Below are 26772 nucleotides of genomic sequence, written 5' to 3' on the forward strand. Positions count from 1 at the left end.
GCCCCTGCTCACCATCGAGCACCCCTCATTGCTCTTCCAGGTCCCTAGCCCAGTCCCCAGGGGACTGCTGGTCAGAGAGCCCACCTCTCCCACCTCCCCTGCCCCCACCCCCCCACCCCCTCTCACCAGCTACGTGGCCTCACACTCTTCTCTGTTTCCAGTGTCCATTGGAGGCCATGGCCTGGGTGAGTGCCCTTTTTCTTCTCTTCTCACTGTGGGCTGAGGTGGCAGGGGCAGCTGGGAATGGAGAGGGACTGAGCACAGCCCCCACAGACCTTCAACCTGGCTTGGCTCTTCTGGGTGGCAGGTGCCTGCTTGGGACCCCGCATCCAGATCGGGGAGGAGACAGTGATCACGGTGGACGCCAAGGCGGCAGGCAAGGGGAAGGTGACGTGCACGGTGTCCACTCCGGATGGGGCGGAGCTCGACGTGGATGTGGTTGAGAACCACGACGGTACCTTTGACATCTACTATACAGCGCCCGAGCCGGGCAAGTACGTCATCACCATCCGCTTTGGAGGCGAGCACATCCCCAACAGCCCCTTCCACGTGCTGGTAAGTTCCAAGGCCCTGGACACTGGCTGGGGAGATGGGCCCTCTTAGCAGCAGCAAGGAATCACGAACCTGTCCGCACACCTGATAGATTCTGGGCCCAGAGTGTTCCAGAGTCAAGCCATTGATTTCCCACAGCCTCCCAACTTGGGAGTTGAGCACAGCCCGTTTTCTGGCCCCTCCAGTGGTTGGTCGGCTCTCTCTGGAGGAACTTGCCATGTTCTTCTCTGATCCTCAGGCCCACTGTCCCTATACATACCCCCAAGGTGGCCCTGCAGGACGATGAAGCCCTCTAGAGGGTAAAGCACTCAAATTATTCATACTGCCTCATGGGCAGCCTGAGACTTCAGATCTCTGGGCCATTCTCTGAGTCCGCTCTCACTCACTCGAGCTGGCATGAACTGGCCTACCGGGTAACAAGCCACGCTCTCCCGTGCCTTGTCTCCCAGGCGTGTGACCCCATGCCCCACGTGGAGGAGCCTCCCGATGTGCTGCAGCCGCACCGGCCCGGCCCCTACCCCACACACTGGGTACTGCCGCCTCCCACACATCACCCTCCTCCTGCTCCTTCATTTCTTCCTTCTGATCCTCAGTGGCCAGGGTTGGGGCATGGTCTGGGGGCCATCTTGGGGAGCAGGCGGGAGTCAGGCTGGGCAGACACATCCCTGAGCTGAGCACGGCACCTCTTCTCTTGCAGCTGACACACCCCTCCTGCCACTCTGGTTTCACCATTAACCATCTTGTTCTTTCCTATCTCTGACTTCAATTGTGACTCAGGCCAAGCTCCCCAGGCCTTCCCCAGCCAATGACTGTTCCTCTCCCCTGCCCCAGGCCACAGAGGAGCCAGTGGTGCCTGTAGAGCCAATGGAGTCCATGCTTAGGCCCTTCAACCTGGTCATCCCCTTCACCGTGCAGAAAGGGGAGCTCACAGGTACTGTCCGGGGGCCTCAAGGCAGGAGAGCTCAGAGTGGGGACTTCTTCCAGGCCAGAGGGGGGAAGTGAGCTACCCCGGGCTACACAGCAAGTTGGGCAGGGCTGCAATTCAGACTTGAGCCTTCTGTGTCCCAGTTCGGGCTTCATCTCACTGCTCCAGGCTACCTCATGGTGCCTGGGACAGCAGGGAAAGGGTGGGCTGTGGTAGGATAAACAGGGTCCCCTACATAACTGTGTTCCCTGGCAGGGGAGGTACGGATGCCCTCTGGGAAAACAGCCCGGCCCAACATCACCGACAATAAGGATGGAACCATCACGGTGAGGTATGCACCCACCGAGAAAGGCCTGCACCAGATGGGGATCAAGTATGACGGCAACCACATCCCTGGTAAGTTGGGGCCAGGCTGAGAGGAACCCACAGTGACTTCACTCTTGCCTGCCTTCTTTTGACAAATATTCACTGTGCGCCTGCTGTGTGCAGACACAGCACACACCCCCAGGCCCTGGGGAGGCTGGTGTCTCGGTGGGAGGCGGGCTTCCATCAGACAGACCCCCACAGCAGACAGGGAAGCCACAGGAAGGCACTTGGGACCGTGCTGGGCTCAGGCAGCTCCCGTCTTCACTACTGACCCAGTCCCCTTTCTCTGTTTCCTTCAGGAAGCCCCCTGCAGTTTTATGTGGATGCCATCAATAGCCGCCATGTGAGTGCTTATGGGCCAGGCCTGAGCCATGGCATGGTTAACAAGCCGGCCACCTTCACCATTGTCACCAAGGATGCTGGGGAAGGTGAGGGGAGCTGTAGGCAGAGGGCTGGAGTAGGAGGCCAGATGCAGGGATGAGGGCAGGACCTCTGATCTCAGCCCCACCTCCCCCTACAGGGGGCCTGTCCCTGGCTGTGGAGGGCCCATCCAAGGCAGAGATCACCTGCAAGGACAACAAGGACGGCACCTGCACCGTATCCTACTTACCCACAGCGCCTGGAGATTACAGCATCATCGTGCGCTTTGATGACAAGCACATCCCAGGAAGCCCCTTCACGGCCAAGATCACAGGTGAGGTGGAAGTAGGCACACAGGCCTCCAGTATACGCCCCCAGCACACGATGGATGTGCAAGACCAGTGTGTTCAAGTAATCAAGGGTTGTTAGTGTAGGGGCCCCTCTGGGTGGAAGAGGGCATTTTTGTACAAATATCAGGAACATTCCATTCCCTGTAGCAGGTGAGAAATATCCACCCCTCAGGCTTTGAAATACATCATCTCAGTGTTTGGAGTAACTCTTAATGAAGTTAGGATACTGATAAACCTCCTTGATAGATTGGTAGGCCCAGAGAGGCTAAGCAACTTGATCAGGGCCACATAGCAAGTAAGGGATCCGTGCCGACTGGTCTAGTGTTTTGGTTCCATGAAACTGTGTGACTTGCGATTAAAATACACAGATTAGGGATTTATCCCATTTGGGCCGGAGGCATCCACAAGGCAGCTGGGGTAGGGGGCCCGTCTGGAAGCTTTGGCAGCTAACACGTGAATGAAGACCAGGCTCTCTTGGGCCTTCGGCCTCTCTGCCCCTTGGGTGGGCAGGTCTGTGGAGTCCAGCGGGGTCTGCCAGGAGGTCTCCTGAGCCCCATGAGAACACGCTACCTGGAGTCCTAACCGCCTGACATGTCAAACTCCCCCACCAGGCGATGACTCCATGAGGACATCACAGCTCAATGTGGGCACCTCCACGGATGTGTCACTGAAGATCACGGAGAGTGACCTGAGCCTGCTGACTGCCAGCATCCGCGCCCCCTCAGGCAACGAGGAGCCCTGCCTATTGAAGCGCCTGCCCAACAGGCACATCGGTGAGTGTGGGGCCGTGGGGAGGGGCCTCAGGAAGAGGAAGACCTAAAAGGAGCTGGGAAGGGGTGCTCTGCCCGGCCTTGGGCACCATGCCTGACCACCCCCCTTTCCACAGGCATCTCCTTCACCCCGAAGGAGGTTGGGGAGCACGTGGTAAGCGTGCGCAAAAGTGGCAAGCATGTCACCAACAGCCCCTTCAAGATCCTGGTGGGGCCATCTGAGATCGGAGATGCCAGCAAGGTGCGGGTCTGGGGCAAGGGCCTGTCCGAGGGACACACGTTCCAGGTGGCGGAGTTCATCGTGGACACTCGCAACGCAGGTGCTTCTCGCCCCAGAAACCCCTTGTTTTGGCTGGTGCTTCCAACAAGGACTTGAACTTTCCTGCCCAGCAGCCCTTAGTCATCGCCTCCTCCCTGGACTCCCCGTTCTGGGGTCCATTTGAGGGAAAGTACATGTTCCGGGTCATTCCTCTTAAATGTTAAGAGAAAGTTCAGCTCTCTTAAGTTTCTGACTGTCCCTCACTCACTGGAACCCAAGAGGCCCACCTGGGGGAATTTTCCATACTGCCCATCCCGGACTGTCTGGTTCAGTGTCTGGCTTACCCCTCCTCCCACAGAGCCAGCTTTCATTGGTGGTTATACATGCTGGGTGCCTGGTCCAGACAGAGCCTGTAGTGGGGGGGCGGGAAGAGCAGGGTGGCAGGGCCTGAGGGACACGTGTCCTTTGCTTCCTGCCAGGTTACGGGGGCCTGGGGTTGAGTATTGAAGGCCCTAGCAAGGTGGACATCAACTGTGAGGACATGGAAGATGGCACATGCAAAGTCACCTACTGCCCCACCGAGCCTGGCACCTACATCATCAACATCAAATTTGCTGACAAGCACGTGCCTGGTAAGCTTTGGGCCACAGCTGGGCAGGGAGAGGCCGGGAGGCCGGTGTCTGAGCCATCCGCTCCCCCCGCCTCTCCCCCTCCAGGAAGCCCGTTCACTGTGAAGGTTACCGGTGAGGGTCGCATGAAGGAAAGCATCACGCGGCGGAGACAGGCACCTTCCATTGCCACCATTGGCAGCACCTGTGACCTCAATCTCAAGATCCCAGGTAGGAGCCAGGAAGAGCCTGGCAGGGCTCGGGGGAGGGCAGCGGGCCCAGAGCCTACCCCACGGGGCCCCGTCCTTCCGGCACACTCACCTCCACTGCTCCGTGCCCCACAGGGAACTGGTTCCAGATGGTGTCTGCCCAGGAGCGCCTGACGCGCACCTTCACACGCAGCAGCCACACATACACCCGCACAGAACGCACGGAGATCAGCAAGACGCGCGGCGGAGAGACCAAGCGTGAGGTGCGGGTAGAGGAGTCCACCCAGGTTGGTGGAGACCCCTTCCCCGCGGTCTTCGGGGACTTCTTGGGCCGGGAGCGCCTGGGCTCCTTTGGCAGCATCACCCGGCAGCAGGAGGGTAAGCAGGGCCGTGCTGGGCCAGGGTCCTCACAGGGAGGCTGGGCCTTCTGTCCCCGGGGACAGGATGGGGAGGGCACGGGCAACTGGCCAGGGTGTTCTGGGAAGGGGAGGGGTCTTACTGAGGGAGGGAGGGAAGGTCCAAGGCTGGGGGCAACCCCAGCGTCAGCCTAACCATCCCACCTCCTGCAGGGGAGGCCAGTTCCCAGGACATGACTGCACAGGTGACCAGCCCATCGGGCAAGATGGAAGCCGCAGAGATTGTCGAGGGAGAAGACAGCGCGTACAGTGTGCGTTTTGTGCCCCAGGAAATGGGGCCCCACACAGTCACCGTCAAGTACCGCGGCCAGCACGTACCTGGCAGTCCCTTTCAGTTCACTGTGGGGCCGCTGGGTGAAGGTGGTGCCCACAAAGTGCGGGCTGGAGGCACAGGACTGGAGCGAGGTGTGGCCGGTGTGCCAGGTGAGGGGCAGGTGTCCAGGAGAGGGGGTGGGGGCAGGGCAGCTGGCAGGATGGGCAATCGTGCTAAAGAACTGCCTCTGCCCTGCTTCCCTGTCCCCAGCTGAATTCAGCATTTGGACCCGAGAAGCTGGTGCTGGAGGCCTGTCTATTGCCGTGGAGGGTCCCAGCAAGGCGGAGATTTCATTTGAGGACCGAAAAGATGGCTCCTGTGGGGTCTCCTATGTTGTCCAGGAACCAGGTGGGTGCCCATGATGGAGGTGGGAGCTGGGCCTGCCTGACCTTCCAGACCGGGTTTCTGCTCGCTGACCAGAGCAGAGAGATGGGCTACAGAACTCCCGCTTCACCTGGGCCCCTGCTCTTTCTCTACCCCATCTTCCTCCACCCCACGCCCCTGGGAGTGCGAGTCTGTCTCCAGACCTGAGCCCTGGCCCAAGGAGCCTGTCCTGACCAGCCTTCTCTTCCCAGGTGACTATGAGGTCTCCATCAAGTTCAATGATGAACACATACCAGATAGCCCTTTTGTGGTACCTGTGGCCTCCCTCTCAGATGATGCTCGCCGCCTCACTGTCACCAGCCTCCAGGTATCTGCCATGGGGTGGGGCCCCTCTGCCATCCTGAGAGATAGGCAGGAGGTGAAGGCAGGTCCATGTGTCCAGAGCTTAGCAGTGACCTTGGAAGAGACAGGCAGATGTCTCTCCCTCTTTCCCAGTATCCGTATAGCAGGGGGTGCCATGCCTCACCCCAGGATCATCTTCTCACACTCCCACCCCCAATTGGCCTCCTTGTGCTTCTTCAAGTCCTCCCCAGTGACTCACCTCCTCCAGGGAGCCTCCCCAGGGCAGTCTAGGCCACACCCTTCCTCTTCTGGGCCTCTGGGCACTGACCTGATTTATAGTGTTTGAATCTTATCTCTTTAGTCAGGACAGGATACATCATGTCATCCTCCACTGTGCCCAGCACAGCCAAGTGGGCCCACCTCTTAGCAGATGCCAAGGCCATAGGCCCAGCCCCTGCCTCCCCCTCCCCTCCCAAGGGAGCCTTGGTGAGAGCCTCCCTGAGCCGGGCCAGGCTGGGGTTGGGATCAGTGTCAGGCTGCAGACAGCAGTGCTCCAGACCCTCCCAGGATTCTGAGCACTGGCTGTGGCCTCTGCAGGAAACAGGGCTCAAGGTGAACCAGCCGGCGTCCTTTGCGGTGCAGCTGAATGGTGCTCGGGGTGTGATTGATGCAAGGGTGCACACGCCCTCGGGTGCGGTGGAGGAGTGCTACGTCTCTGAGCTGGACAGCGGTGAGCTGACCCTGGCCTTGCCCACCCATGCCAGGCCCTTCTGGGACGGGGAGGGGAAGAACAAAGGCTCACTCACCAACCCTCCGCCCCACAGACAAGCACACCATCCGCTTCATCCCCCACGAGAACGGCGTCCACTCTATTGATGTCAAGTTCAACGGTGCCCACATCCCTGGCAGTCCCTTCAAGATCCGCGTTGGGGAACAGAGCCAGGCTGGGGACCCAGGCTTGGTGTCAGCTTATGGTCCTGGACTTGAGGGAGGCACTACTGGTGAGTGCCTGGGGCTAGGGAGGAGGGTCCGATATTGGGGCACTCAGCTTCTGGTCCTGTACTGCCCTGTCCCAGAGGGCTGAGTCCTTGCAGAGGTCTGTTCTCAGAGCCTAGGGCCCAACCTACCGCCTTGCTACCTCTGGTCCCTAGGCGTGTCATCAGAGTTCATTGTCAACACCCTGAATGCGGGCTCAGGGGCCTTGTCTGTCACCATCGATGGCCCCTCCAAGGTGCAGCTGGACTGTCGGGAGTGTCCTGAGGGCCATGTTGTCACTTACACTCCCATGGCGCCTGGCAACTACCTCATTGCCATCAAGTACGGTGGCCCCCAGCACATCGTGGGCAGCCCCTTCAAGGCCAAAGTCACAGGTGAGTGCCCGGGGTGGGGGACATCCCTCCAGCCCAGCCTGCAGCCCAACCCAGCTTGGATGACTCCAGCAGCCATTCATATTCAGTCATAGTCTGACCTAAAATCCACGGACAACTTACCAGGAATAAAGTGGGCCTGACCTTGCACGGCACACCATTCTGTGGAACCACGGAGAATCATTTTTGAAAATCAAGTCCTTCTTCTTTACTGTTGTCTGTCACGTGATTAATTTTTCCCTGCAGTGGCTCCCAAGCTTTAGCTTAACTTTCTTCGTATGTTTCTGGTTTCCTAAAACACAAAGCTCAGTAAACATTTAGCAAGCTTTCCTTTTGGAAGCAGTGTGAAGGATCAGTTGGATATATGTTCCTTTTTAAAGCAAGACTCTTAACCCTGGGACTTGAGTTCCCAGACCGTGCCAGGGCTGGAGCCGTCAGAGGCCCAGGGTCTCAGGATGAGCCTCAGCTGTGCGCACAGCCGGGCTCACTAGGAATTCTGGGTGCCGCAGTGGGGAAGGGATGTGGCCCACGGGGCTGTTGGTGCTGGCTGAGGGCCTGCTGCCTCAGGAAGGCAGGCCTCTGACCCAGCTTGTGTTTACCCCACGCTGTCCCTCAGGTCCCCGGCTGTCTGGAGGCCACAGCCTTCATGAAACATCCACAGTTCTGGTGGAGACCGTGACCAAATCCTCCTCAAGCCGTGGCTCCAGCTACAGCTCCATCCCCAAGTTCTCCTCGGATGCCAGCAAGGTGGTGACACGGGGCCCTGGGCTGTCCCAGGCCTTTGTGGGCCAGAAGAACTCCTTCACCGTGGACTGCAGCAAAGCAGGCATGCCAAGGGAGGAGAGGGTGGTTTCCTAGAGTGGGCAAGTGCACAAGAACATGGCAGGTAGGGGGTACCATGGGGCTGTGGGCCCCTGGTGTGAGCAAGCCCCTTCCGTCTCCCCCTCCAGGCACCAACATGATGATGGTGGGCGTGCATGGGCCCAAGACCCCCTGTGAAGAGGTGTACGTGAAGCACATGGGGAACCGGGTCTACAATGTCACCTACACCGTCAAGGAGAAAGGGGACTACATCCTCATTGTCAAGTGGGGCGACGAAAGTGTTCCCGGAAGCCCCTTCAAAGTCAACGTGCCCTGAATCCCTGAAGTGCCTCCCCCAGCCTCAGCCCCCACCTCCGGCCAATGCACTCACACACACACACACACACACCACACCTAGATGCACACGCACAGAATCAGATACCACAAACACCTGCCCTGGGGTGTGAAGTGAACGCCCTAGCCTCCCCACCCTGCCATGCCCCCAGGGGTTGGAGGGCTTTGTCTGTCTCAGGGCAGTGTTCCTCCCGTGAATGTGACACGAAGGTGGGCGGGGGGAGGGCTGAGGCCAGTGGGGAAGCATGTGTTTGGGGGTGTCTGCGCGTGTGAGAGAGGGCACCCTCAAACCGCACTGCCGGCCAGACCACCTTGCTGCTAAGGACTGTGTCTGGCCCCTCTGGTGGCCACGACCCCAGAGTGTTAAGGACTTGGAAAAGAAAGCACAATCGGAGGAGAAAACAGACCCAGAACCAGCAGCAGCGCTGGCACGTGGCCTGGCCCACAGCGATTTGTATCTGCCCCAGCCAGGCTTCCTGGAGGACTGCTTTCTTTCTCCCTCTCTCTTTTTTTTTTTTTTTTTACGGTTGCACAGCTCTGCCCCATGGGGGGCCTTTTTTACACACTGCGAGGCCCAGCTTTCTGGGGAGACTTTTGCACATGTCATGCGGCTCTGCCGGGAGTCGCCTAAGTGGAAAACTCCAAATAAAGTTTGGCCTGTCGCAGAGGCTTGGCTGTTCTTGTGCATGTGCTTTCTATGGGTGGCCACCATGTATTTGGTAAGGCCTGGGATCTTGGTGAAATACCTGAAAGAACCAAGGACTGGTTCTCAGACTCCTAGAGAGCTGGTGGGTGGGAGAGGGAGGTGAACACTGTGTTCTGGAAGACTGCCCTGTGACTACTGGCAGGCTTCCCTTTAGCCTGACCTCAGACTCTCAACAAATTAGGTCCTTAAAACAGCACAGACTCCAACAGGAATGTTCCTCACCCAGCAGGCAGGCAGAATCCCACGCAAACCCTGGAACGTTTAATCCAGCTAAGTCCAGGGTCAGATCTGGACCTGCTCTGGCCCCACCAGCAGTTCGGACCTTGCTCAGGACCCCAACCTAAACCAGCCCCTAACTAGTCACCCTAGCCTGATCTCTTTCCTTACCTTCCTGGCCCACAAACCTCTGAACTCATCTCCTAGGCCCACCACCTCTTCAGTTAGCTCCCCTGGCCTCTTAACTAGTCTCCCTGGTCCACCAGCTTATCTGTTCTCCCCCACCTGCAAACCTCTGAACTAGTCTCCCTGGCCCTCGGGCCACTGACAAGTCTTGAGGGCCCCTGCCTCTTCCCTTAGCCTCCTCTCTGACCCACCAGCCTCTTCTCATAGCCCCCCCGGCCACCAGCTTCTTACCTGGTCTCCCAGGCCCAAAGCCTCCTCCCTTAGCCTCCTTAGTTCACAAGCCTCCTCCCTTAGCCTCCCTGGCCCACCAGCCTCTTAGTCTCCCTAACTGCCAGCCCCCTCACAAGTACCTTATTTGTAACTAGCCTTCTTGGCCCATCAGCATAGTCACTATTCTCCCTGGCCTACCAGCATCTTCACTAGCCTCCCTGGCCTGCAAACCTCTGAACTAGTCTCCCTGACCCATCAGCCTCTTAACCAGTCTCCATGGCCCACTGGCCTCTTCACTAGTATCTGTCCTACCAGCTCTTAGACTAGACTTTTTGGCCCATCAGCATCTAAACTAGTCTCTCTATTCCACCAGCCTCTTCACTTACCCACCAGGCTCTTCTCTTGGCCTCCCTGGCTACCACCTCTGAACTAGCCTTCTGGGCTCGACAGCCTCTTCCCTTAGACTCTCTGCTCTGCCAGACTCTAAACTTAACTTCCCAGGGGCGCCTGGGTGGCGCAGTCGGTTAAGCGTCCGACTTCAGCCAGGTCACGATCTCGCGGTCCGGGAGTTCGAGCCCCGCGTCGGGCTCTGGGCTGATGGCTCAGAGCCTGGAGCCTGTTTCCGATTCTGTGCCTCCCTCTCTCTCTGCCCCTCCCCCGTTCATGCTCTGTCTCTCTCTGTCCCAAAAATAAACGTTGAAAAAAAAAATAAATTAAAAAAATAAATAAACTTAACTTCCCTGATTCACTGGCCTCTTAACTGGCCCCCCAGGTCCACCAGATTCTTCACTTGTCTCCATGGCCAAGCAATCTGTTCATTTACCCTCCCTGGCCCACCAGCCCCTTAACTAGTCTCCCTGTTCCACCAGTGCTTAACTAGTTTCCCTGGCCCATCAGCCTTTTACTAGCTTCCCTGGCCTAAAAGTCACTTCACTTGGCCTCTCTGGTCACCAACCTCTGAACTAGTCTTCCTGGCCCTACAGCCTTGTCACTTAGCCTTCCTGGCCCACTAATCTCCCTGGACCACTAGCCTCTTAACTAGTCTCACTGGCCTGCCAGCCCCTCCCCTTAGCCATCCCGGCCCACCCCGCACACTGCAGCCTGAGAGGCTCACATTATAGGAATCTGCCCCTCTCTGGCTTGAGGCCAGTCCACAGCTCCCTCCTGTTCCAGGGTAACATCTACTCTTCTACCAAGGCCTTTAAGGCCTCCAGATTCACACTCCAGCTTCCCCAACCTGTTCATGCAAGAAGTCCTGAGTCAGTGTGCCCTCTCTCCACCACACCCTCCGCTTCAAACTCTCACAGCTTCTAGCTTCCTGGGCACCCATGAGGCAGTCTGGGCCAGTGCCTGGCAACACCCTTGCCTCTCCACTCTCCTCATCTTCCTGGCCCCCTCTCTGCCCCTCCTGGATCTGCCCCCCAGCTCCCAAACCATCTCAGGGGGACATCTATGCCTGTGTTATCACACTGATCTGTGACCTTGTGTCTACAGACCCTCTTCCCCAGGAGCCTGGGCTCCCTGACCCTGGAAGGTCTAATACAGACAGGTGTGACAAATGAGTAACTCAGTAGCTAGAGCAGGGCAAAGAAGCATTTCACTCAATTGATCCCTCACCTCTAGACCCGTCCTGGACATTTCAGCACACAGTGGTGGCCCAGCTCTGAACTACCCTCCTCGCCTCTCTACTCGGTAGCCTATGTGCCTCCTTGCTCCTTTTCAAGTTTCTTCTTTCCTTTCCTCCTCCTTGCTCTGAATCCTGCCCCCTTAAGGCCCCTCCAGGGCCTCTTTATTTTTTTTAAATTTCTTTCTTTCGAGAGAGCAAGTGAACGAGCATGCAGGAGGGGCAGAGAGAAAGGGGGAGAGAGAGAGAGAATCCTAAGCAGGCTCCGCACCACCAGTGCAGAGCCTTACATGGGGCTCTAACCCCACGTGGCTTTAGACCATGACTTGAGTGAGACACTTAACTGGCTGAGCCACCCAGGTGCCCCACCAGGGCCTCTCTTTATTGTATGTTTGACCTCCTCCCCGTGATATTTTTTTTCACCCTCCCCTCCATCCTGCAGGGAGCTCCTTGAGAACAGAAATCATACTTTATCAATCTTGCGTCCTCAGCCTCTTCAGGGTCACATGTGATAAACGCTGGTTGAATGATAAATGTACGCAGCTCCTCACTTCACCTGTTAAACCACCAAAGGCAGGATGCATTCTCTTAAGTACCCTGCCATCTGTGACCATTGTGGGCCAGGCACTAAATCGGGTGGTTCTACACCCACCCTTCCTCATTCTCTGCCCTCCCTCCCCACTAACTCCAGATGTGAGCACTTTCCCAGATGGCCTGCCGGCCTCCTCAGCATCAGCTGCCTTCCACCTGTGTGTCTACAGCCAGCCAGCTGCTCTTCCCCAAGCACAGTATGGCCCTGGGTGCTGAACATTTAAGGGCTCTATCTCACTTAATCCCAACAGCCCTATCAGGTGGGCATACTATTATCTGAAGAACTCAAGGCCTTGAAAATTTTGCTGATAAACCCAAAAATCATGCCTCTACATAGTGGGGCCAAGATTCAAACCGGGTGTGCCCAAATTCCAAGCCAATCATACAAATAACCACTAGATGAGACCATCTGGAGGTTTCAAGCACTCTAAACTCACAAACCACATGCTGAACACCAGGATGCCTGCTTGTTAAAATGGAGGAGGAAAGCTGGACCTTTCTCTTTCAGTCTGTATTTCACAGAGCTTACTCTCTCAGGAATGTTACTGCCATCCACCCAGTGGCAATGGCCAGAAAGCCAGGGGTCACCTGGGTCTCTCACTCCCCAAACACATCCAATCTGAAAACCAGTTTTGCCCATTCTGTCTCTAAATAAGAATCTCTTGACTCCATCTCCACATTCCCATTATCACAGCCTGAGTTCTGGCCACCATCATCTCTTACCACAGTGGTATCCTCCTGCAGTCTTGCCTCTGCACACAGCACCGGGACAGCTCTAGTTCTAGAACAACTGCCTCAGGACACCATCTTCCAGTGGCTTCAGGATAATTTGTCCTCAGGATAACTTCCAGATTCTTTAACTCTTCTTGAGGGCACTCGTGCTCTCTAGTCGCTAAGCCTTTGCATATGCTGTTCCTCTTACCTAGAACACTCTCTTGTCCTTATTTCTATACCCTGCATCCTTCTGGCGACCTTCTTTGAGCACCCTTCCCCCACCCCTCTGTGGGTTAGTTACGCCTTCAGTGGATGCTTCCATGTACTTCTCATATTTTAGCATTAACCAACCGCTTTGTAACTGCCTGTTCACTTGAAGCCCTACCTCCCTAGTCAGTGTCACCATTAACTTGTTCAATCTTTTATCTACTAAACAAATATGTACTGGTCGTTAACTGTGTGCCATAGTTAAAGACTTACGTGCACGGTTCAGGCTCGGACCCTACCCTCGAGAACAGAAACTACGTGTTTTCTTCTGAGGTCTCAGGGTCTAACAGCGCTCGGTTCAACAGGTTTACTGAACAAGCGATGGAACGCGCCTGCGTGAGTCCGTGGTGCCGCACGTCCTTCTGGGACTCGTAGTCCCCAGGTTCCGGCCTCTCTTTACGGCGCAGGCGTATTCGGATTGAGGCCGTGTTTCTATTAATACGCATGTCCCGGAGGCGGAGTGGTGAACTGCGCATGTCTAAAGGGTGGAGGTGCGATTGAAAAGGCGGCGCACTGCGGGGGTGGGGCTTCGAGGACTTCAGGCCGTCTCTACTGAGCTCTACCTGTCTGCGAGAATGGCGGGTAGGGGGAAGCTAATTGCGGTGATCGGAGACGAGGACACAGTTACTGGCTTCCTCCTGGGCGGCATAGGGGAGCTTAACAAGAACCGCCACCCTAATTTCCTGGTGGTGGAGAAGGATACAACCATCAATGAGATCGAAGACACTTTCCGGTACGGTAGCCCGTGAGGCCTGAATGGGTCCCTCTGCTTCGGGTCGGAGCGAGGGGAATAGGTGGGGGCGGCTCGGAGACCCGGCAGTCGGGGCCTGAGAGGGGCTTCCAGACCCTGCCCTCGAGGGTCAAGGAAGTCGGTCCGGCCGCCCTTCCGGGGGAGGCCTCTGTGCCCCAAGTTCTCTTTCTGCACTCCGGGGGACCCGGGTTATGTCAGGTCCACGAGCTCATCCCTCATATGACTGTGTGTCAGGAAAGAAGGGGAACAGAGCTCGTGACAGGCGCCGCCCCTCGGCCCAACCGGCCCCTGGGACCTGCCTCAGCTCTTTTGGGAGTTGACCCCTAAAGGAACCACACACTGAGCGAACACCTAGGCAGTGGGGTCGGGCTTTCTTGTATTTTCATGCCCTTCACAGGCTCACAATCATCCTGTAAGGTAGGGGTTATTATTCCCACGTACAAGTGGGAAAACTAAAGCTCAGAGAGGTTAAGGCACATTCCAAAGTCACACCATTTGGAAGAGAGGGAGTGGAGATTTGAACCCTAGGCCCAACTCTCTTAAGCCAGGTCCACACTCTTCAGTCTTGGAATTTCCCATTGTCCTGAGCATAGCCTGCAGAATATTAGGACTGTATCCTACTTTGTGCTAAGACCTTGCCTTTTTTTTTTTTTTAATCAAAAGAAGAAAAACTTCATGTGTGTATGGCATGATCAGTACAGAGAATGTAAGAATCTTTTCCCCTCCCTGACTTGCACTCTGTCTCTCTCTCTCTCTCAAAAATAAATGAAATTTTTTTTAAAAGGGGGGGTTTGTGCCTGGGTGGCTTAGTCAATTGAGCGTCTGATTTCGGCTCAGGTCATGATCTCCCGGTTCGTGTGTTCGAGCCCCACGTGGAATTCTGTGCTGACAGTTCAGAGTCTGGAGCCTGCTTCAGATTTTGTGTTTCCCTCGCTCTCTGCCCTTCCCCGACTTGTTTGTTCTCTCTCTCTCTCTCTCTCTCTCCCTCCCTCCCAAAAATAAATAAAATTAAAAAAAACTGTTTTTAAAGAATCTTTTTAAAAAGCCACCAGAATAAGTGAATTTAGCAAAAAGACCTTGCATTTGAAGTCCTCATTTCCTGCTCTGGGTCAAGAGTGATGGCTTCATAGTGTGGATGTGGGCATGTCCCTTAACTCAGGAGGTGTCCTGGTGACTTGAAACGAGGATGCCAGCCCCCTGTGCTTTCTCACCCCTTCTCTAAGGCCCCTGTTGCCAAGTCTTAGGAACAAACCACTCTCACCTGTTTTCCCCTAAACAGTCCAGCCTTGAGCTGCTGGCTGAGACTGGATCCTGCTGCCTGGGGATGATAGGCCCTGAACTGGCCTGATCTCTAAGCATTCTGGTAAAGTGACCCAAGTTGTCATAGGAGAAGGACAGATTTTACTCCAAGACCATTCCATGTTTCCATCCAAAGGGACCCAGAGATCAGTCATCAAGTCTAACTGGCCCTCGTGCCTGGCACAGAGCAAGTGCTCAGCAAAAATAGTTTTATATATAGATATATATTTTTTTAATGTTTATTTATTTTGAGAGAGAGGGAGCTCATGCCAGTGTGTGAGCAGGGGAGGGAGGGAGGGAGGGAGACAGAGAGAGAGAGAGAGAGGATCCCAAGCAGGCCCTGCAGTGTCAGCACAGAGCACAACACAGGGCTCCATCCCACAAACTGTGAGATCATGACCTGAACTGAAACCGAGAATCGGTTGCTTAACTGACTAAGCTGTCCAGGCGCCCCAGTCGTTTTTAATATATTAATGCCTGGGTGATTACAAGAAAGGAAGATCCCAGTGCTAGGTCCTCTCTGTGGGGAAAGGATGATTTTCCTCTTCCTATGTTGTATTCTTAGCTCATGCCAAACTTCAGCATAGACCTTAAGTGGTCTCATCAGCCCCTTTAAAGAAATTGTTTTCCTTTGAAAAGTTAAGGTATTCGTGTGGTTTGCAAATTAATATTTCAAAGGTATACATATTGAGAAGTCTCACTCCTACCCTCATCTATTTCCACTTCCTTACCTCCCTTCTCTGCCCCTGGAAGCACTTAATTCCTTATCTTCCTGCCTTTTAAAATGTACATACTATGGACAGACATATACTTATCCTCTCTCTTTTTCCCACAAACGCAGCATACAGGTCACATCAGCCTGTGCCCTAATCTTCAGCACCAGCTCACTTGGGAGCCTTCCAAGCAGGGGAGGTGGAAGTTACCCCTGACAGCCAGGGCCCCTAGATTTTGAGTGAAGTTGGTTCTGGTTAGAATGGAGAGAGTTCGGTCTAGCAAGCTTTGCCCTTGGCCTCTGCACTCGCTGGGTCAAGCACATTTGCCTCCGCCGCCCGGCCTCACCACCTCGGAGTGGGCTCCCTTCTCATTTCTCCCAACAGGCAGTTTCTAAACCGGGATGACATCGGCATTATCCTCATCAACCAGTACATCGCAGAGATGGTGCGGCACGCGCTCGACGCCCACCAGCGCTCCATCCCAGCCGTCCTGGAGATCCCGTCCAAGGAGCACCCCTATGATGCCGCCAAGGACTCCATCCTGCGCCGGGCCCGGGGCATGTTCACAGCCGAAGACCTGCGCTAGGGCCCTCCCTACAGCCAGGCAGCTCCTCCCCAGGCTTGCCCTCAGTCCTTCTGTGAGTTTTGAGCCTCTGATTTCCAATTCCCGTGCCCCTGCCCACTCCATTAAGAGGCTAGGTGAGCTGCTTCCAGGTTGCTGGGGCTCTGCCATTAAAGCCAAGGCTGGTTAGGGAACAGGAAGCCTGAGTGTCTTCTCTCCACCACCTCTTCCCTGTGCTGTTACACGGTGTCATTGTTGATGTTAAATTAAAGTAACGTTATTGTTTCTCTCCAAACTGAGGCTGGGTGCTAGAAAGGACACGCGTGGGATGAGGCTGTCGGGGAGATTCGACTGGCAGGGCTGGAAAAGCTTCTGCCAAAGATATAGGCATGGAAGAGTTGCACCAGGAAGATTGTCCCAGGAGGTCATAACTCAGGGATGGGTCCTCTGAATCAAGTGACCAGCTCTGGTGGGGAGGAGCGGGAGGAGGCTTGTGTCCAGGCCTCTGGCTCCCCCACTTCAGTCTCTATTGGGCTGGGAGGGGACCTGACCCCAAGGGGCTGGAAGCAGAAACACAGGAAACCTAAAGGCCTGTGATACGAGACTGAGCCCGGATCCCGCAAGAGGTTTGGAGATCGAGGCCTTTCTCCGGCGGGCCCTGGCCTGAGGCTGCCTGTGGATCAAGGTCTGCTTGTGGTCTGCTAAGGGCATGGCAAATAGAACCCTGGCCCTATGTGAGGTGAGGCCTGGTTGCCGGGTGACTGTCCGTGGCAGCCACCTGCTGTCCGAAGGACTCTGCCTCCTGTGTTCACCCCTCAGCTGCGGCCACCCTGCTACCTCTCCTGCCCTTGCTACCATGTCGCGGCAACTCAACATGGATACGCTGCGGCAGAACTTCTGGAAGGAGGAATATCTGAGGGAGAAGATGTTTCGCTGTGAATGGCACCGCAAGTACGGGTCGACGGTGAAGGCCAAGCAGAAGGCTAAGGCTGCAGCCCGCCTACCCCTCGCGCTGCCCACACTGCACCCCAAAGCCCCACTCTCGCCCCCACCTGCCCCCAAAGCGGTGCCTTCCAAGACCCCCGGCCCTCCCCTGGAGACGCCCATTCAGTCCGAAATGTATCCGGTACTGCCTGCCACCCGGGCCCTGCTGTACGAAGGCATCTCCCACGACTTCCAGGGGCGCTACCGCTACCTCAACACCCGAAAACTGGACGTGCCAGAGACGCGCTACCTCTTCCCCATCACCACCAACTTCATGTACGGCTGGCAGCTGGGTGAGCCCCATCCTCCCGGAGATTATTCACTTCACAAACACAGAGCTCCTGCCATGAGCCAGGCCATGCTGTCGGCCCTAGGCGCACAAGACACACGGATGGGGGTGTCCATTCTCGCGGGGGGTCCAGGCCGTAAACATAAGACAAAGGAAACATCTGAGAAGGACAGGTTCCATGGCGAGACTAGGGAGTGATGGGAGAGAGGGGCAGGGGGCATGAGACGTTTTAGATGGGTCTCGGAGGACCGACCTAAGGGCTGGAAGCGAAGTGACACAACGGAGGAACCCAAGTGGGAGAGGAAGCCGTGGAGAGTTTTAAGCAGGTGAATGGTACTGATAGGATACTAACTGTTCTGTAAGTAATGGCTTTTTCAGAGAAAGAATCCGCTCTGGCAGATGAGGTCTGCATCTATTTTGAGTTATCCTGGCAGGGAGGATAATGGCTTGGGCTAGGGTGATTAGCAGTAGAGCTGAGGTGGATTCAGGCTATGTTTTGGAGGAAGAATCCCTGAAGCCTACTGATGGATTGAATGAGAGAAGGAGAAAGAAAGCCATGGCGAAGCGCAGGTGTTTGGCTCAAGCAGCTGAACAGGGAAGACAGAGGAGCAGGGCTGGAGGGGGTGTGAAGACAGATCAGCCCCGGCCATGCCGGAGGTGCCAATGCAGTGGCTGTGTACGGAAGTCCCCCCTCCGGAGTGAGGTCGGAGCTGAAGTGCACATTGGGGGGCAGCAGAATATAGGTGCTATTTAAAGCCTGAGGTGGGACAAGCTCCTCCAGGGATCTCCAGATGCTGGAATCTGACAGGAGAGGCCAGGGGCACAGAGAAGGGTAGGGGAGACGGTTTTGGTGGGAAGGCTCTCCATCTGGACTGAGTCTGCTTTTTCTGGGAGGCTTTTTCTCATCAGGGAAGAGAGTGGGGAGACAGCGGTGTAGTGGGAGATGAAGTTATGGCATGGGAAAGGGACTACACCGGGGAGTGTTGCAGGATTGCTGGGTGACGCCGCGTCCGTCCCTTTGCTATTTGTGGTCATGAATTTCAAGTGAGTCTACAAAGTCATGGGTTTTTCTTCACAGGCTTGAATGCCATCCACAGGGAGATGGTTGGGATAAACACAGTTGACATTTTGCCTAAAAAATTCCCCCCACTTTCCCCAGGGTGCTAAAGGGAGAGGAAAGAGTTTTCCAACAAAAGCAGGAAGCAAGTCCCAGGGGAACAGGAGGGAGAAGGAAGCCCTGTCTCTCCCAGAGACGTTTAGCTCTGTCCCTATGATAAGCAGTGCTGGGTGTCCCACCACCCACTCTGCAGAGGACCCTGAGGTGGGGGAAATAATGGCACATGGCTGACTGGCTGGTTCTGCCCTCACTGCTGATCTGGGCACCCAGCCAGCTCCTTCCTTTGCCCACAGCTCCCATTCCTCAGAAGCACTTTTTATTCCTTCACAAAGGATACAAAGTGGATACAATACAGGCAGATTCCTAGGGCTAGGAAGGCAGGGCTCCCATGCTCTGGCCAAGTTCCCTTTCCCAGGACCCATCATTCCTGGCCTCTGACATTTTTTCCCAGGCCCCCCGGTGAAGCAAGAACTGGTCTCCTGTAAGACGTGCCGCATCGAATCATTCTTCCGAAAGAATGGGGCCTTCGCACTGCTTGACCCCCGGGACCTGGCTCTCTGACCTTGGCCGGGCAGTGGAGTTAGGGGAGGGAAGATGAAATAACACGCCTTCTAGTGGGACTGAGCTGCTGTGTGTGTTTCTGGCCCTCCCAGGCCCCGAGGCGGCGTTCGGAGCCTTTCTTGGAACTCCCTCTAACCTGCACTTGCTTTTTCTTTAATCCTCATCTCTTTAATCATCCCTTTGAGGATTCAGCAATGACTAGATGGGGCTGCGAAGGGCGAGGGCTCCTCTCCTGGCAAAGGGTCCTCAGTGCGAGGCCACAGTAGCTGCTGGAAGTTCTGGGTGTTCCTGAAAGAGAGTGGCCGGTTATTCCAGATGTCCGAGAAAGAGAACCATCTCGCTCGCTCTCCCTCTCGCTCTCCCTCTCTCTTCCTCTCGAGGAAGATCGCCCCATAAGCCTCCCCATCCTCCCCCTCACCTGGCCCCGAGGGCCCGCAGCCGCCGGGTCCTCTCCCGATGCACTTGTTGCAGCTGCTGCCGCAGGGCTCGCCGCTGCCCCGCCGCGTCCTCCTGGGGCGGTGCAGAGCGCTGAGCGCCCCGGCCTCGGACCCCGCGGGCTTGATGGAGCCAGCAGGGGGCAGCACCCGGACTGACGCCCCCCCTCCCGCCCTCTGTCGGGGTCAGTGCAAGTGTGCACTCCAAAGGCATCCAGGAGGCGATACCAGCTCGGACCCAGCCCTCCCCTCCCCCATCCCCGCGTTCCCCCCGCCCTGGCCCAGATAGTGGTGACGCCACCGCCTTCTGGGAGGCTTGCCTGTGGCTGGAGCTGAGCTGGGCTGGGTGGGGGCCCCAGAGGGTGCACCCGGCAGTGGCGGTTCCTGGCGATGCGGAGGCATTCCAAGACCTGGGGGGGGGGGGAAGGGGGAGACGGCTGTCAGCGGCCGGCCGGCCGGTCCTCGGCAGGCCCCGCCTGCCTCAAGCCGGCAGGCAGGTGCGGATACGCACCCGGAGCCGCTGCTGCTCGCGATCCTGCCGCCGCCGGCGCCTGGCCGCGCGGTGCAGCTCCAGCAGCCGCTGCAGAGCGGTCTCCTGCTGCACCGCGCTCACGCCCGCCGACGCCTTCTCCCTGCCCGGGGGCCAGGGCCACGCGGCCTTCGAGGCCTTGGGGGCCTCCGCGTCGCCCCTCGGCTCCCCGCCGGCGTCCGGCACCTGCTCCGCCGGGCCTGGGCTTTCTTCCCGGTCCTGAAGCCCGTGCGGGTCGGGCACCAGCCCTGGGTGCCCCCGGGGAGCTGCGGGGCGCTCCTGCTGCCCCGAGCTCCCAGTGCTTGGGGCCTCTAGCGTCTCGGCCCCTGGGCTTGGGAGCAGCGGCCGGGTCGGGGGCTTCGGGGGTGGAAGGGGAGTCCGTACCCGCTCCCCGGCGGCCCTCTGCTCTCCCGCGCCCGGTGCTGACTCTCGCCGCTGGGCGGCCCTTTCCCCGGAGCCAGGGCTCTCCCTACCCCTTTGCTGTGGCATCTGTTCTCCCAGGGACCTACAGAGATCCCTAGAAATTCCCAGGGAGCCGCCTTCCTCCGGGGGTTGTGTAGGCACCTCTCCCTCAGCCACCTCCCAGTTAGGGCCTGGGGAAGTCTGAAGGGTCTTCATTTCCGGGTCTTGTGTCTCCTGGAGAACCTCCGTTCTCTGACACTTAGGGCTGTTTCCTCTTTGACCTTGAGGAGACTCTCTCCTCTCACTCTGGGGAGCCTCACACCTGGGATACTCCGAGACCTCCTCCCTCAGAGCCTGAGTGGCCTCCGCACACTGACCCTGGCGTGTCTTCTCTCTGTGTCCGGAAGGAACTTTGCTCTCCCCCTGGGAGGCTTCCCCTCTCTGACCCTGGGGGCTCTCTTCTTTCTGCTCCTGAGGGTCCCCCTCTCTCTGCCTCTGAGGAATCTCGATCCTCAGCAGTTTCTGAAGTTCTGCTCTCTCCCGGCCCAGGCTCCAGCCCAGCCCCTCCAGGGGAACCTGGGGTTCTGGCAGGCCCCGGGAGGGCAGGCCCCAGAGCCTTGGGGCTCCCTGAGTGAGCTTTCGACCGCCTACATTCACGGATGGCTGTTGACAGGGCCTCTGGGTTGTGGGTCCTGCTTGTCTCCTCTCTGCCCTCTGGGCCAGGTTCTGGGAAGCAAGAGCATTTGGGCCCAGGCTTGTGAGGGAATCCCCGTGCCAGGCCCACTTTCCCCAAGGGACCCTGGAGACCTCAGTGGCTGTCCTAGTGGGCCTCACTTCCATCACAGCCCTCGCCTGATTCCTGAATTCATTAAACTTCTTTTATGTTGTGTAAAAGGTACTTCAGTGGCGGTCCCTTCTTCCCCCTGGCTATAGGAGGTAGGACCACCTCCCCCCAGTAGGCTCCTCCCAGGCAGACCCCACCCCTGCTCTTCCCAATCGAGAGGGCCCTTGCCCAGGGCACTTTGACTCTTTCACCTTGAACTCAGAACTTCCTGGGTCCCCAAAGCTGGTGGTGGGGTTCAGCTCTTGTAGGCAGCCTGAGGGAGAAAGACCAATGTCGGGAACCCTCTGCTCATGCCCCAGCCCCTCACAGACATTCCACCTGAGCGGGAACCAGGAAGCCCAGGGAGTCGCCAGCACCTGAGAGAAGGGGATGCCCTGAGGACTGATGTTTGAACTCCAAGGCTGTGACAGTTCATGGGTCCACTAGTCTTCACGTTGCCTGTCACGTGCCCGCTTGTCGGATTTGCCGGCCAGCGGCCGACCACATCTTCCTCATCCTCCCAGCTGAGGCAGGACACCTTAGAAGAATCTGCCCACCCCTGTCCCCAAAACCACCAGAGGATGCTTCGGGGCAGGAAGGGTCTGTTGGCCAGCTTGTCAGGCCCTCATAAGAACACCCCCCTTCGTCCTGGTGGGCCCGCGGAGGCCCGTAAAGAAACCTACCGTATACGCCTTATTTGACTATTATTAAGAAAAACCCTCTGTAGCTCTTTCTTGGTTGCTGACAGTGAAATCAAGTGAAACTCAAGAAATGAAATTTTAGGCTGGAGCCTGGCCTAAAAACTGCAAGTTTCATAATTAACAAAAGACATCTAAAAAAAGAAATGAAATGTCACTGCTCCCTTGCAGCTGTGGAGGAAGGAGAGTCATCCTGCCTCCATGAAAGTAGTTAAAAGAACTTGATTTCGTCAGGTCCTAAATGGAGAACTTTCACAAGTCTATTCCATCTTTATGAATATTCACACATCCACGTTGCATAACAGTAACCAAATGGGCATGTTCTCTGCGAAAAGAAATGTCTTTTGAAGAATTTTTGAGCAAAGGAGTCTGTGACCAGGCTCCCAAGCCTGTAGAAATCATTGCCATGAACAGGGAACAAAGCCCCCAAAACCTGTCCCCTCACAGTTTGATTTGTTGTCTTACTTGACAGTTTATTTCTGTGGTTATAATGTTGTCATTGGTATCCCTGTTTCCCCAAGAGACCCTCTATTTGTAAAACTTTCCGCCAGTCAGAAAAACAAGCATTGGCACTTCGCTCTTCTCTCACGGACACGACGGAACAATTAAAGGCTTATGGCTACACTAGGCTAATTTAACAAATAACTGGAGAGTCTGTTCCATTTAAATTAATAGGCCCAGGGTTCACAGCGTCCATCTCACAGAATTCGAACTGCCTGTTTACTGTCACGCTCTCGCTAGGCTGTGATCTCCTCAGTGACAGGGACCAAGCAATGGGGCCGTGTCTCTCTTGTGCTCTGTATGTTCTGGGTGTCTGATGCGAGGGTAGGACGCAGGGGCAGGAGCTGCTGTTCCGTTCCCCCCTCCCTAGGCCGCCGTGAACAGTCCTTCCCAGCGCGCTCTGCCCCCCCCCCCCCCCCACTCAGTTTAGCTTCAGAATCCTCCTGGACCCTGTGCCTGGGACAGCTGCTACCAACCAGGTGGAACTAGGACATAAAATAAAACCTGCTTGTTGTCCCTGGGTGCTCCTGGCACCCAATATAAAGTATGAGACAAAGAATGAGTGAGGAAGGGACTGGAATCCTGGCACTTGGGGTGAGGACTTCCCACCTCCTCCAGCTCTAGTCTGGCCGCCCGGCCAAGGTGTCCGCGTACCAGGTGTGGACTCTGCAGGCAGAGCAGGGCTCGCCCGCCTTGGGTCTCTGTGACTCGCAGCTTCACCCAGATCCAGGGCTGATGATGGGACTACCGCCAGCCCCCTGCGGGAGTACAGAGGCTGTTTCAGATACACCTCCCACGGCCCATGGGCTCTGGAAGGGGGAGGAAGCCTGTCTGCCACCCCAGTGCAGGGCAGCCTCTCCTAGCCCCTGCACCCACCACTGGATCCCAGCAGCTGGAACTCGGAGTCACCCTTTCCAGGGGCTGTGGGGGCCCCAGGATGAGCCTTGGGCACAAGAAAGAGATGCTAGGCAGGGCCGTGGAAGGAGACAGGAAAAAGGGTCCAGTGCTTGGCCCTTTTATGTGGCAACACGAAACAAACAGGATTTCCCAAGAGAAAGACTCACCCCTCAGGAAGCTGATGGTTCTGGCTCAGGGAGTCCCCAGCCTGAGGCAATGGGCATGGGCTGGAACTCTGGAAAGTTGGAGGGTGCCCTAGTCCGCAGGGCATCATTCCCCAGTGTGGTAGGCAGCCTTTAAGGTGGCCCCCAATGATCCCTCCTCCTGGTATCCAAGCCCATGTATGACCCTGTCCTCTTCCCCTCCTTGTGACGAAATGGAGCTCTCCTGCCCACTCGAGCCTTCAGATGAGACCGCAGTCGTGACCAACAATGTCAGCTGGACACTTCCTTAGCAGTCACCATGAACACCCCCTCTTGCTACAGCTGAGGATGCCTTGGCTCTCAGAGATGGCCATCAACTTGCCCAGAGTGCCTTGGTGACTGGGAATCAGACTAGGAGGCACAGTCCTAGTTCCCAGTCACCAGAGCACCCTCCCTCCTAGACGGGTCAGCCCAGCCACCAGCCCTGAAGGGAAAGGTCCGTGCACCCCGGGCTAGGCATCAGTGCCTCTGCCCTCAGGAGCCATGCCAGGCTCGCGTTCCTCCCACGCTGCAGCCGTGTCTAAAGGCTTCTAGGGGTGCCTGGGTGGCTCAGTCAGTTAAGTGTCCAACTTCGACTCAGGTCATGATCTCACAGTTTGTGAGTTCAAGTCCCACGTCAGGCTCTGTGCTGACAGCTCGGAGCCTGGAGCCTGCTTCAGAATCTGTGTCTCCCTCTCTCTCTCTCTGCCTCTCCCCTACTCACACTCTGTCTCTCTCTCTCTCTCAAAAATAAATAGACATTAAAAAAAATTAAAAAAAAAAAAAGCTTCTAGATGTCACCATGCAGTTGATTTGACGCAGATAGTTGTTAACTGCAGCATGATAATAGCCTGTATGTAGTTAACAGGTCCTGGGTGCCACTAGACCCTTTCCATGGATGAGTTCACTGGTGCTCCCTCTGAGTAAGATCTACTATCGTCCCCAATTTGCAGCTAAGAAAACAGAGGCTTACAGTCCACGGGGAGCGTCAAAACGGAGACCCAACCCAGGTCCACATGTGCCCAAAGCCCACACCCCATTCACCTTCCTCCCCACCACAATCACCCTGATGTCACACTGACCCCCTTGCCTTCAGCCATGCCCCTGCTCACCCAGCTGTTCGGCTGCTCGGGGCCCCTACCCATCCTACCGCGGGGCTTGCTGCGCTGGCTCCATGCACACTGGGCCCGGTCCCTCAGACCGCAGAACTGGGCCCGGGGGGGCCAGAAGAGGCCCAGCCCCGCCCCAGTCAGCAGCTCCAAGTCCCACAGGAGCTACAAAAAGACGCATTGCCAGAGCATGAAGGGGTGCCCACACTGCCCTCTGCCATGCCCCTCGGCCAGCCCCTACCTGTTCCTGGGCCCGCCGGCTCCGCTCCATCTCCAGCAACACAGCGGGCAGCTCCAGTCCCGAGGGACAGGCCCGACTCTCTTGCACCTGGGGGGACAAGATGGCATCAGGCCTCCACCGTGCCCTTTGGAGACAATGCCCCACCTCCCTCACCTGCTGCAGCGCAGCCTGGAGTGGGCCCAGGCCCGCAGGGCATCTAAAGAGGTGCTGGTACAGAGCTAAGGCCTGCTTTTGGCTACAAGGGAGCCCTCGGCCGCCAGGGGCGGCTGCCTGTTCCATGGGGTTGGGGAGCCAGGGCAGATGTCCCCTCCCTCCTCTCCTCTGCTGCTGGAGCGTGGAGAAGGGAGGACCAGGAATGAGGAGGAGACAAAGGCTCCTGAGCTCAATAATGCAGGGACCTGACATCTGAGCCAGGGCCCGGACCCAGCCAAGTCTCACAGAGACTCTGGCCCGCCTCCGATATGGGTTTCCTGGCTGTGGGGGATGGCAGTGTGAGGGAGAGGTGTCTGCATATGCTTGTTTGCAATCCTGACCGGGTACGTGTTTTACGTATGCATGTGAAGCTTGCAACTGCATTATAGCCACACGTAATACGCCCAATACGAACAGCGGCTACCAACAGCTTACTATCTGCAGGAAACAAAATGCTACATACAAGTAATCCGTCCTTGAAGCAACTCCGGGAAGTAGGTGCTATCGTTATCCCAATTTTACAGATTAGAAAACAGCCTAGACAGTAAACTGCCCTAGCTAACACGTGGCAACGTCCCCCTCATCCGGAGGCAAATGGCCGTGATAAACAGGCTTGGGGGAAACACGGTCCCAGGCGCAAGCAGCCACAGGCCGGGCGACGGTGAGCACTTCCCAAGGGCTTGTTCCAAGCTGTCCACGTGCAAAGTGCTGGCCACAGGTCACTCTGTTTACTCCTCACAACACGCGAGATGCATCAGGCGAGGACACGGTTTGTACAGGTCATAACGAGGGGAGGTGCCAACACACGAGCTGGTCTGTGACGTTCACACGCTGTGCTGTCACGAGCAGCCTTGCGTGCCTGCTGCTTTGAAACGGCTCCGCGAGAGAAAGAGGCCACCTCTCTCCGGTGGGCCTCAGCAGAAGCGGGCTAAGCTCGCAGGGCAGGCCATCTCAGTGTAGCCCAACACTCCCTCTTCACTCCTGTTGAAAGATTAGGGGGACCTGGCAATGAGAATGGAGGACCCCCTCACCCCGATCTTTTAGCCAAGGCTCCTAAAACACCAAGGTCACGGCCAAAAATACTAGAGTTCTTTTTGAAGACAGACTTTTCAAGGAAATAGACTTTTTGTCTATTTCAAAACCCATGCTCCTTCCCCTGCAAGGATGTCTCCTGCTCACATGTCCATCCAGGGTGGGTGTGGCTGTGAATGCACACATGGGCCCATGCATGTGCCGCACATGTTTATCTGGGTTTCTGAGGTGTATGTGTGTGTGTGTGTGTGTGTGTGTGTGTGTGCGTGCACGTGTGTCCATATTTCATCAGAGTCTGTTGTGTCTTCTGTTCCCCACCCCAGGCATGGGGTCCCTATGTCACCAGCTGTTAGAATAGCCCAGGAGGTGCCTAGCCTTTGGTATTCCCCAAATCAAGAGGAAAGGGAATGCCATGTGGGGAAACTGAGCCCCTTCTCCGTGCCCCTCAGCCTCCTAGCAGGATTCCACATGGATCCACAGAGGTACCAACGTGGGGACCATGGGCTACGCTTGTGACATAGTGTGAGCACGGAGCTGGGACCAGGATACCTAGGTCGTCCTTCCATTGCAGGGTTTCCCAGGCAACACCAGGGTATGGTAAGTGCAAGAAGTGAAGGCTCAGCTCC

General features: G+C 56.6%; 4 protein-coding genes and 1 long non-coding RNA gene across 47 annotated transcripts in view; 3 read left to right on the forward strand and 2 right to left on the reverse strand.

The window, feature by feature from the left end:
• The window catches only part of FLNC (filamin C), a 27312-nt gene extending 18328 nt beyond the window's left edge, over positions 1-8984 (forward strand). For 3 of the 7 annotated variants that reach the window (XM_045052722.1, XM_003983022.6, XM_045052728.1), the window contains 20 exons: positions 162-185; positions 308-555; positions 1002-1082; positions 1384-1483; positions 1733-1873; positions 2143-2271; positions 2364-2537; positions 3165-3326; positions 3440-3643; positions 4062-4214; positions 4299-4421; positions 4535-4777; positions 4969-5238; positions 5339-5476; positions 5704-5819; positions 6392-6524; positions 6619-6795; positions 6946-7164; positions 7778-7987; positions 8112-8984. In XM_045052722.1, the coding sequence (XP_044908657.1) occupies positions 162-185; positions 308-555; positions 1002-1082; positions 1384-1483; positions 1733-1873; positions 2143-2271; positions 2364-2537; positions 3165-3326; positions 3440-3643; positions 4062-4214; positions 4299-4421; positions 4535-4777; positions 4969-5238; positions 5339-5476; positions 5704-5819; positions 6392-6524; positions 6619-6795; positions 6946-7164; positions 7778-7987; positions 8112-8299 (3233 nt within the window). In that variant the 3' untranslated portion in view covers positions 8300-8984. The remainder of the gene's footprint in view (positions 1-161; positions 186-307; positions 556-1001; positions 1083-1383; positions 1484-1732; positions 1874-2142; positions 2272-2363; positions 2538-3164; positions 3327-3439; positions 3644-4061; positions 4215-4298; positions 4422-4534; positions 4778-4968; positions 5239-5338; positions 5477-5703; positions 5820-6391; positions 6525-6618; positions 6796-6945; positions 7165-7777; positions 7988-8111) is intronic. The other 4 variants (XM_045052724.1, XM_045052726.1, XM_045052725.1 and 1 more) reach the window with 3 other exon arrangements.
• Positions 1-13196, reverse strand: part of LOC109497599 — a 26222-nt gene extending 13026 nt beyond the window's left edge. For 13 of the 35 annotated variants that reach the window (XR_006594542.1, XR_006594538.1, XR_006594524.1 and 10 more), the window contains exons 1-4: positions 13044-13196; positions 5767-7453; positions 5134-5540; positions 127-4876 (exon numbers count right to left, since the gene is read on the reverse strand). This is a non-coding gene — a long non-coding RNA (uncharacterized LOC109497599). The other 22 variants (XR_006594548.1, XR_002153901.3, XR_006594544.1 and 19 more) reach the window with 22 other exon arrangements.
• Positions 13197-13309: 113 nt separating this feature from the next.
• Positions 13310-16450, forward strand: ATP6V1F (ATPase H+ transporting V1 subunit F). The gene is made up of 2 exons (XM_003983025.6): positions 13310-13563; positions 15978-16450. The coding sequence occupies exons 1-2, from the start codon at positions 13406-13408 to the stop codon at positions 16177-16179; spliced, it is 360 nt and encodes a 119-aa protein (XP_003983074.1). The 5' UTR covers positions 13310-13405; the 3' UTR covers positions 16180-16450.
• Positions 16451-16602: 152 nt separating this feature from the next.
• ATP6V1FNB (ATP6V1F neighbor) lies at positions 16603-19169 on the forward strand. 2 transcript variants are annotated; one of them, XM_006929363.3, is made up of 2 exons: positions 16603-17432; positions 18997-19169. In XM_006929363.3, the coding sequence occupies exons 1-2, from the start codon at positions 16865-16867 to the stop codon at positions 19104-19106; spliced, it is 678 nt and encodes a 225-aa protein (XP_006929425.2). In that variant the 5' UTR covers positions 16603-16864; the 3' UTR covers positions 19107-19169. The 2 variants fall into 2 exon arrangements, with proteins under 2 accessions (XP_006929425.2, XP_044908668.1); XM_045052733.1 differs by having other exon boundaries at positions 16603-17415.
• On the reverse strand, positions 18845-26772 carry LOC111559540 (collagen alpha-1(I) chain-like). Of its 2 annotated transcripts, none has more exons than XM_045052731.1 (10): positions 25578-26772; positions 24923-25009; positions 24685-24846; positions 23558-23625; positions 23148-23251; positions 21507-21568; positions 20052-21197; positions 19861-19950; positions 19525-19616; positions 18845-19394 (listed from the first exon to the last, which is right to left on the reverse strand). In XM_045052731.1, exons 2-10 carry the CDS (start codon positions 24950-24952, stop codon positions 19295-19297), a joined length of 1854 nt encoding a protein of 617 aa, XP_044908666.1. In that variant the 5' UTR covers positions 24953-25009; positions 25578-26772; the 3' UTR covers positions 18845-19294. The 2 variants fall into 2 exon arrangements, with proteins under 2 accessions (XP_044908666.1, XP_044908665.1); XM_045052730.1 differs by having other exon boundaries at positions 25076-26772.

The sequence above is a fragment of the Felis catus genome, chromosome A2 (genome assembly GCF_018350175.1).
Source record: "Felis catus isolate Fca126 chromosome A2, F.catus_Fca126_mat1.0, whole genome shotgun sequence".
In the NCBI taxonomy this organism is placed as follows: Eukaryota; Metazoa; Chordata; class Mammalia; order Carnivora; family Felidae; genus Felis; species Felis catus.

Coding starts and splice junctions, on each gene's coding strand:
- ATP6V1FNB (XM_006929363.3), top strand. CDS start 16,865: ATGGCAAATAGAACCCTGGCCCTATGTGAGGTGAGGCCTGGTTGCCGG. Junction 17,433..18,996: donor CATGTACGGCTGGCAGCTGG/GTGAGCCCCATC, acceptor ATTTTTTCCCAG/GCCCCCCGGTGAAGCAAGAA.
- ATP6V1F (XM_003983025.6), top strand. CDS start 13,406: ATGGCGGGTAGGGGGAAGCTAATTGCGGTGATCGGAGACGAGGACACA. Junction 13,564..15,977: donor GAGATCGAAGACACTTTCCG/GTACGGTAGCCC, acceptor TTCTCCCAACAG/GCAGTTTCTAAACCGGGATG.
- LOC111559540 (XM_045052730.1), bottom strand. CDS start 25,498: ATGCAGTTGCAAGCTTCACATGCATACGTAAAACACGTACCCGGTCAG. Junction 23,626..24,684: donor CCGAGCAGCCGAACAGCTGG/GTGAGCAGGGGC, acceptor CCAACTTTCCAG/AGTTCCAGCCCATGCCCATT. Junction 21,569..23,147: donor GCCTGCAGAGTCCACACCTG/GTACGCGGACAC, acceptor TTTCTCCCTCAG/GCTGCCTACAAGAGCTGAAC.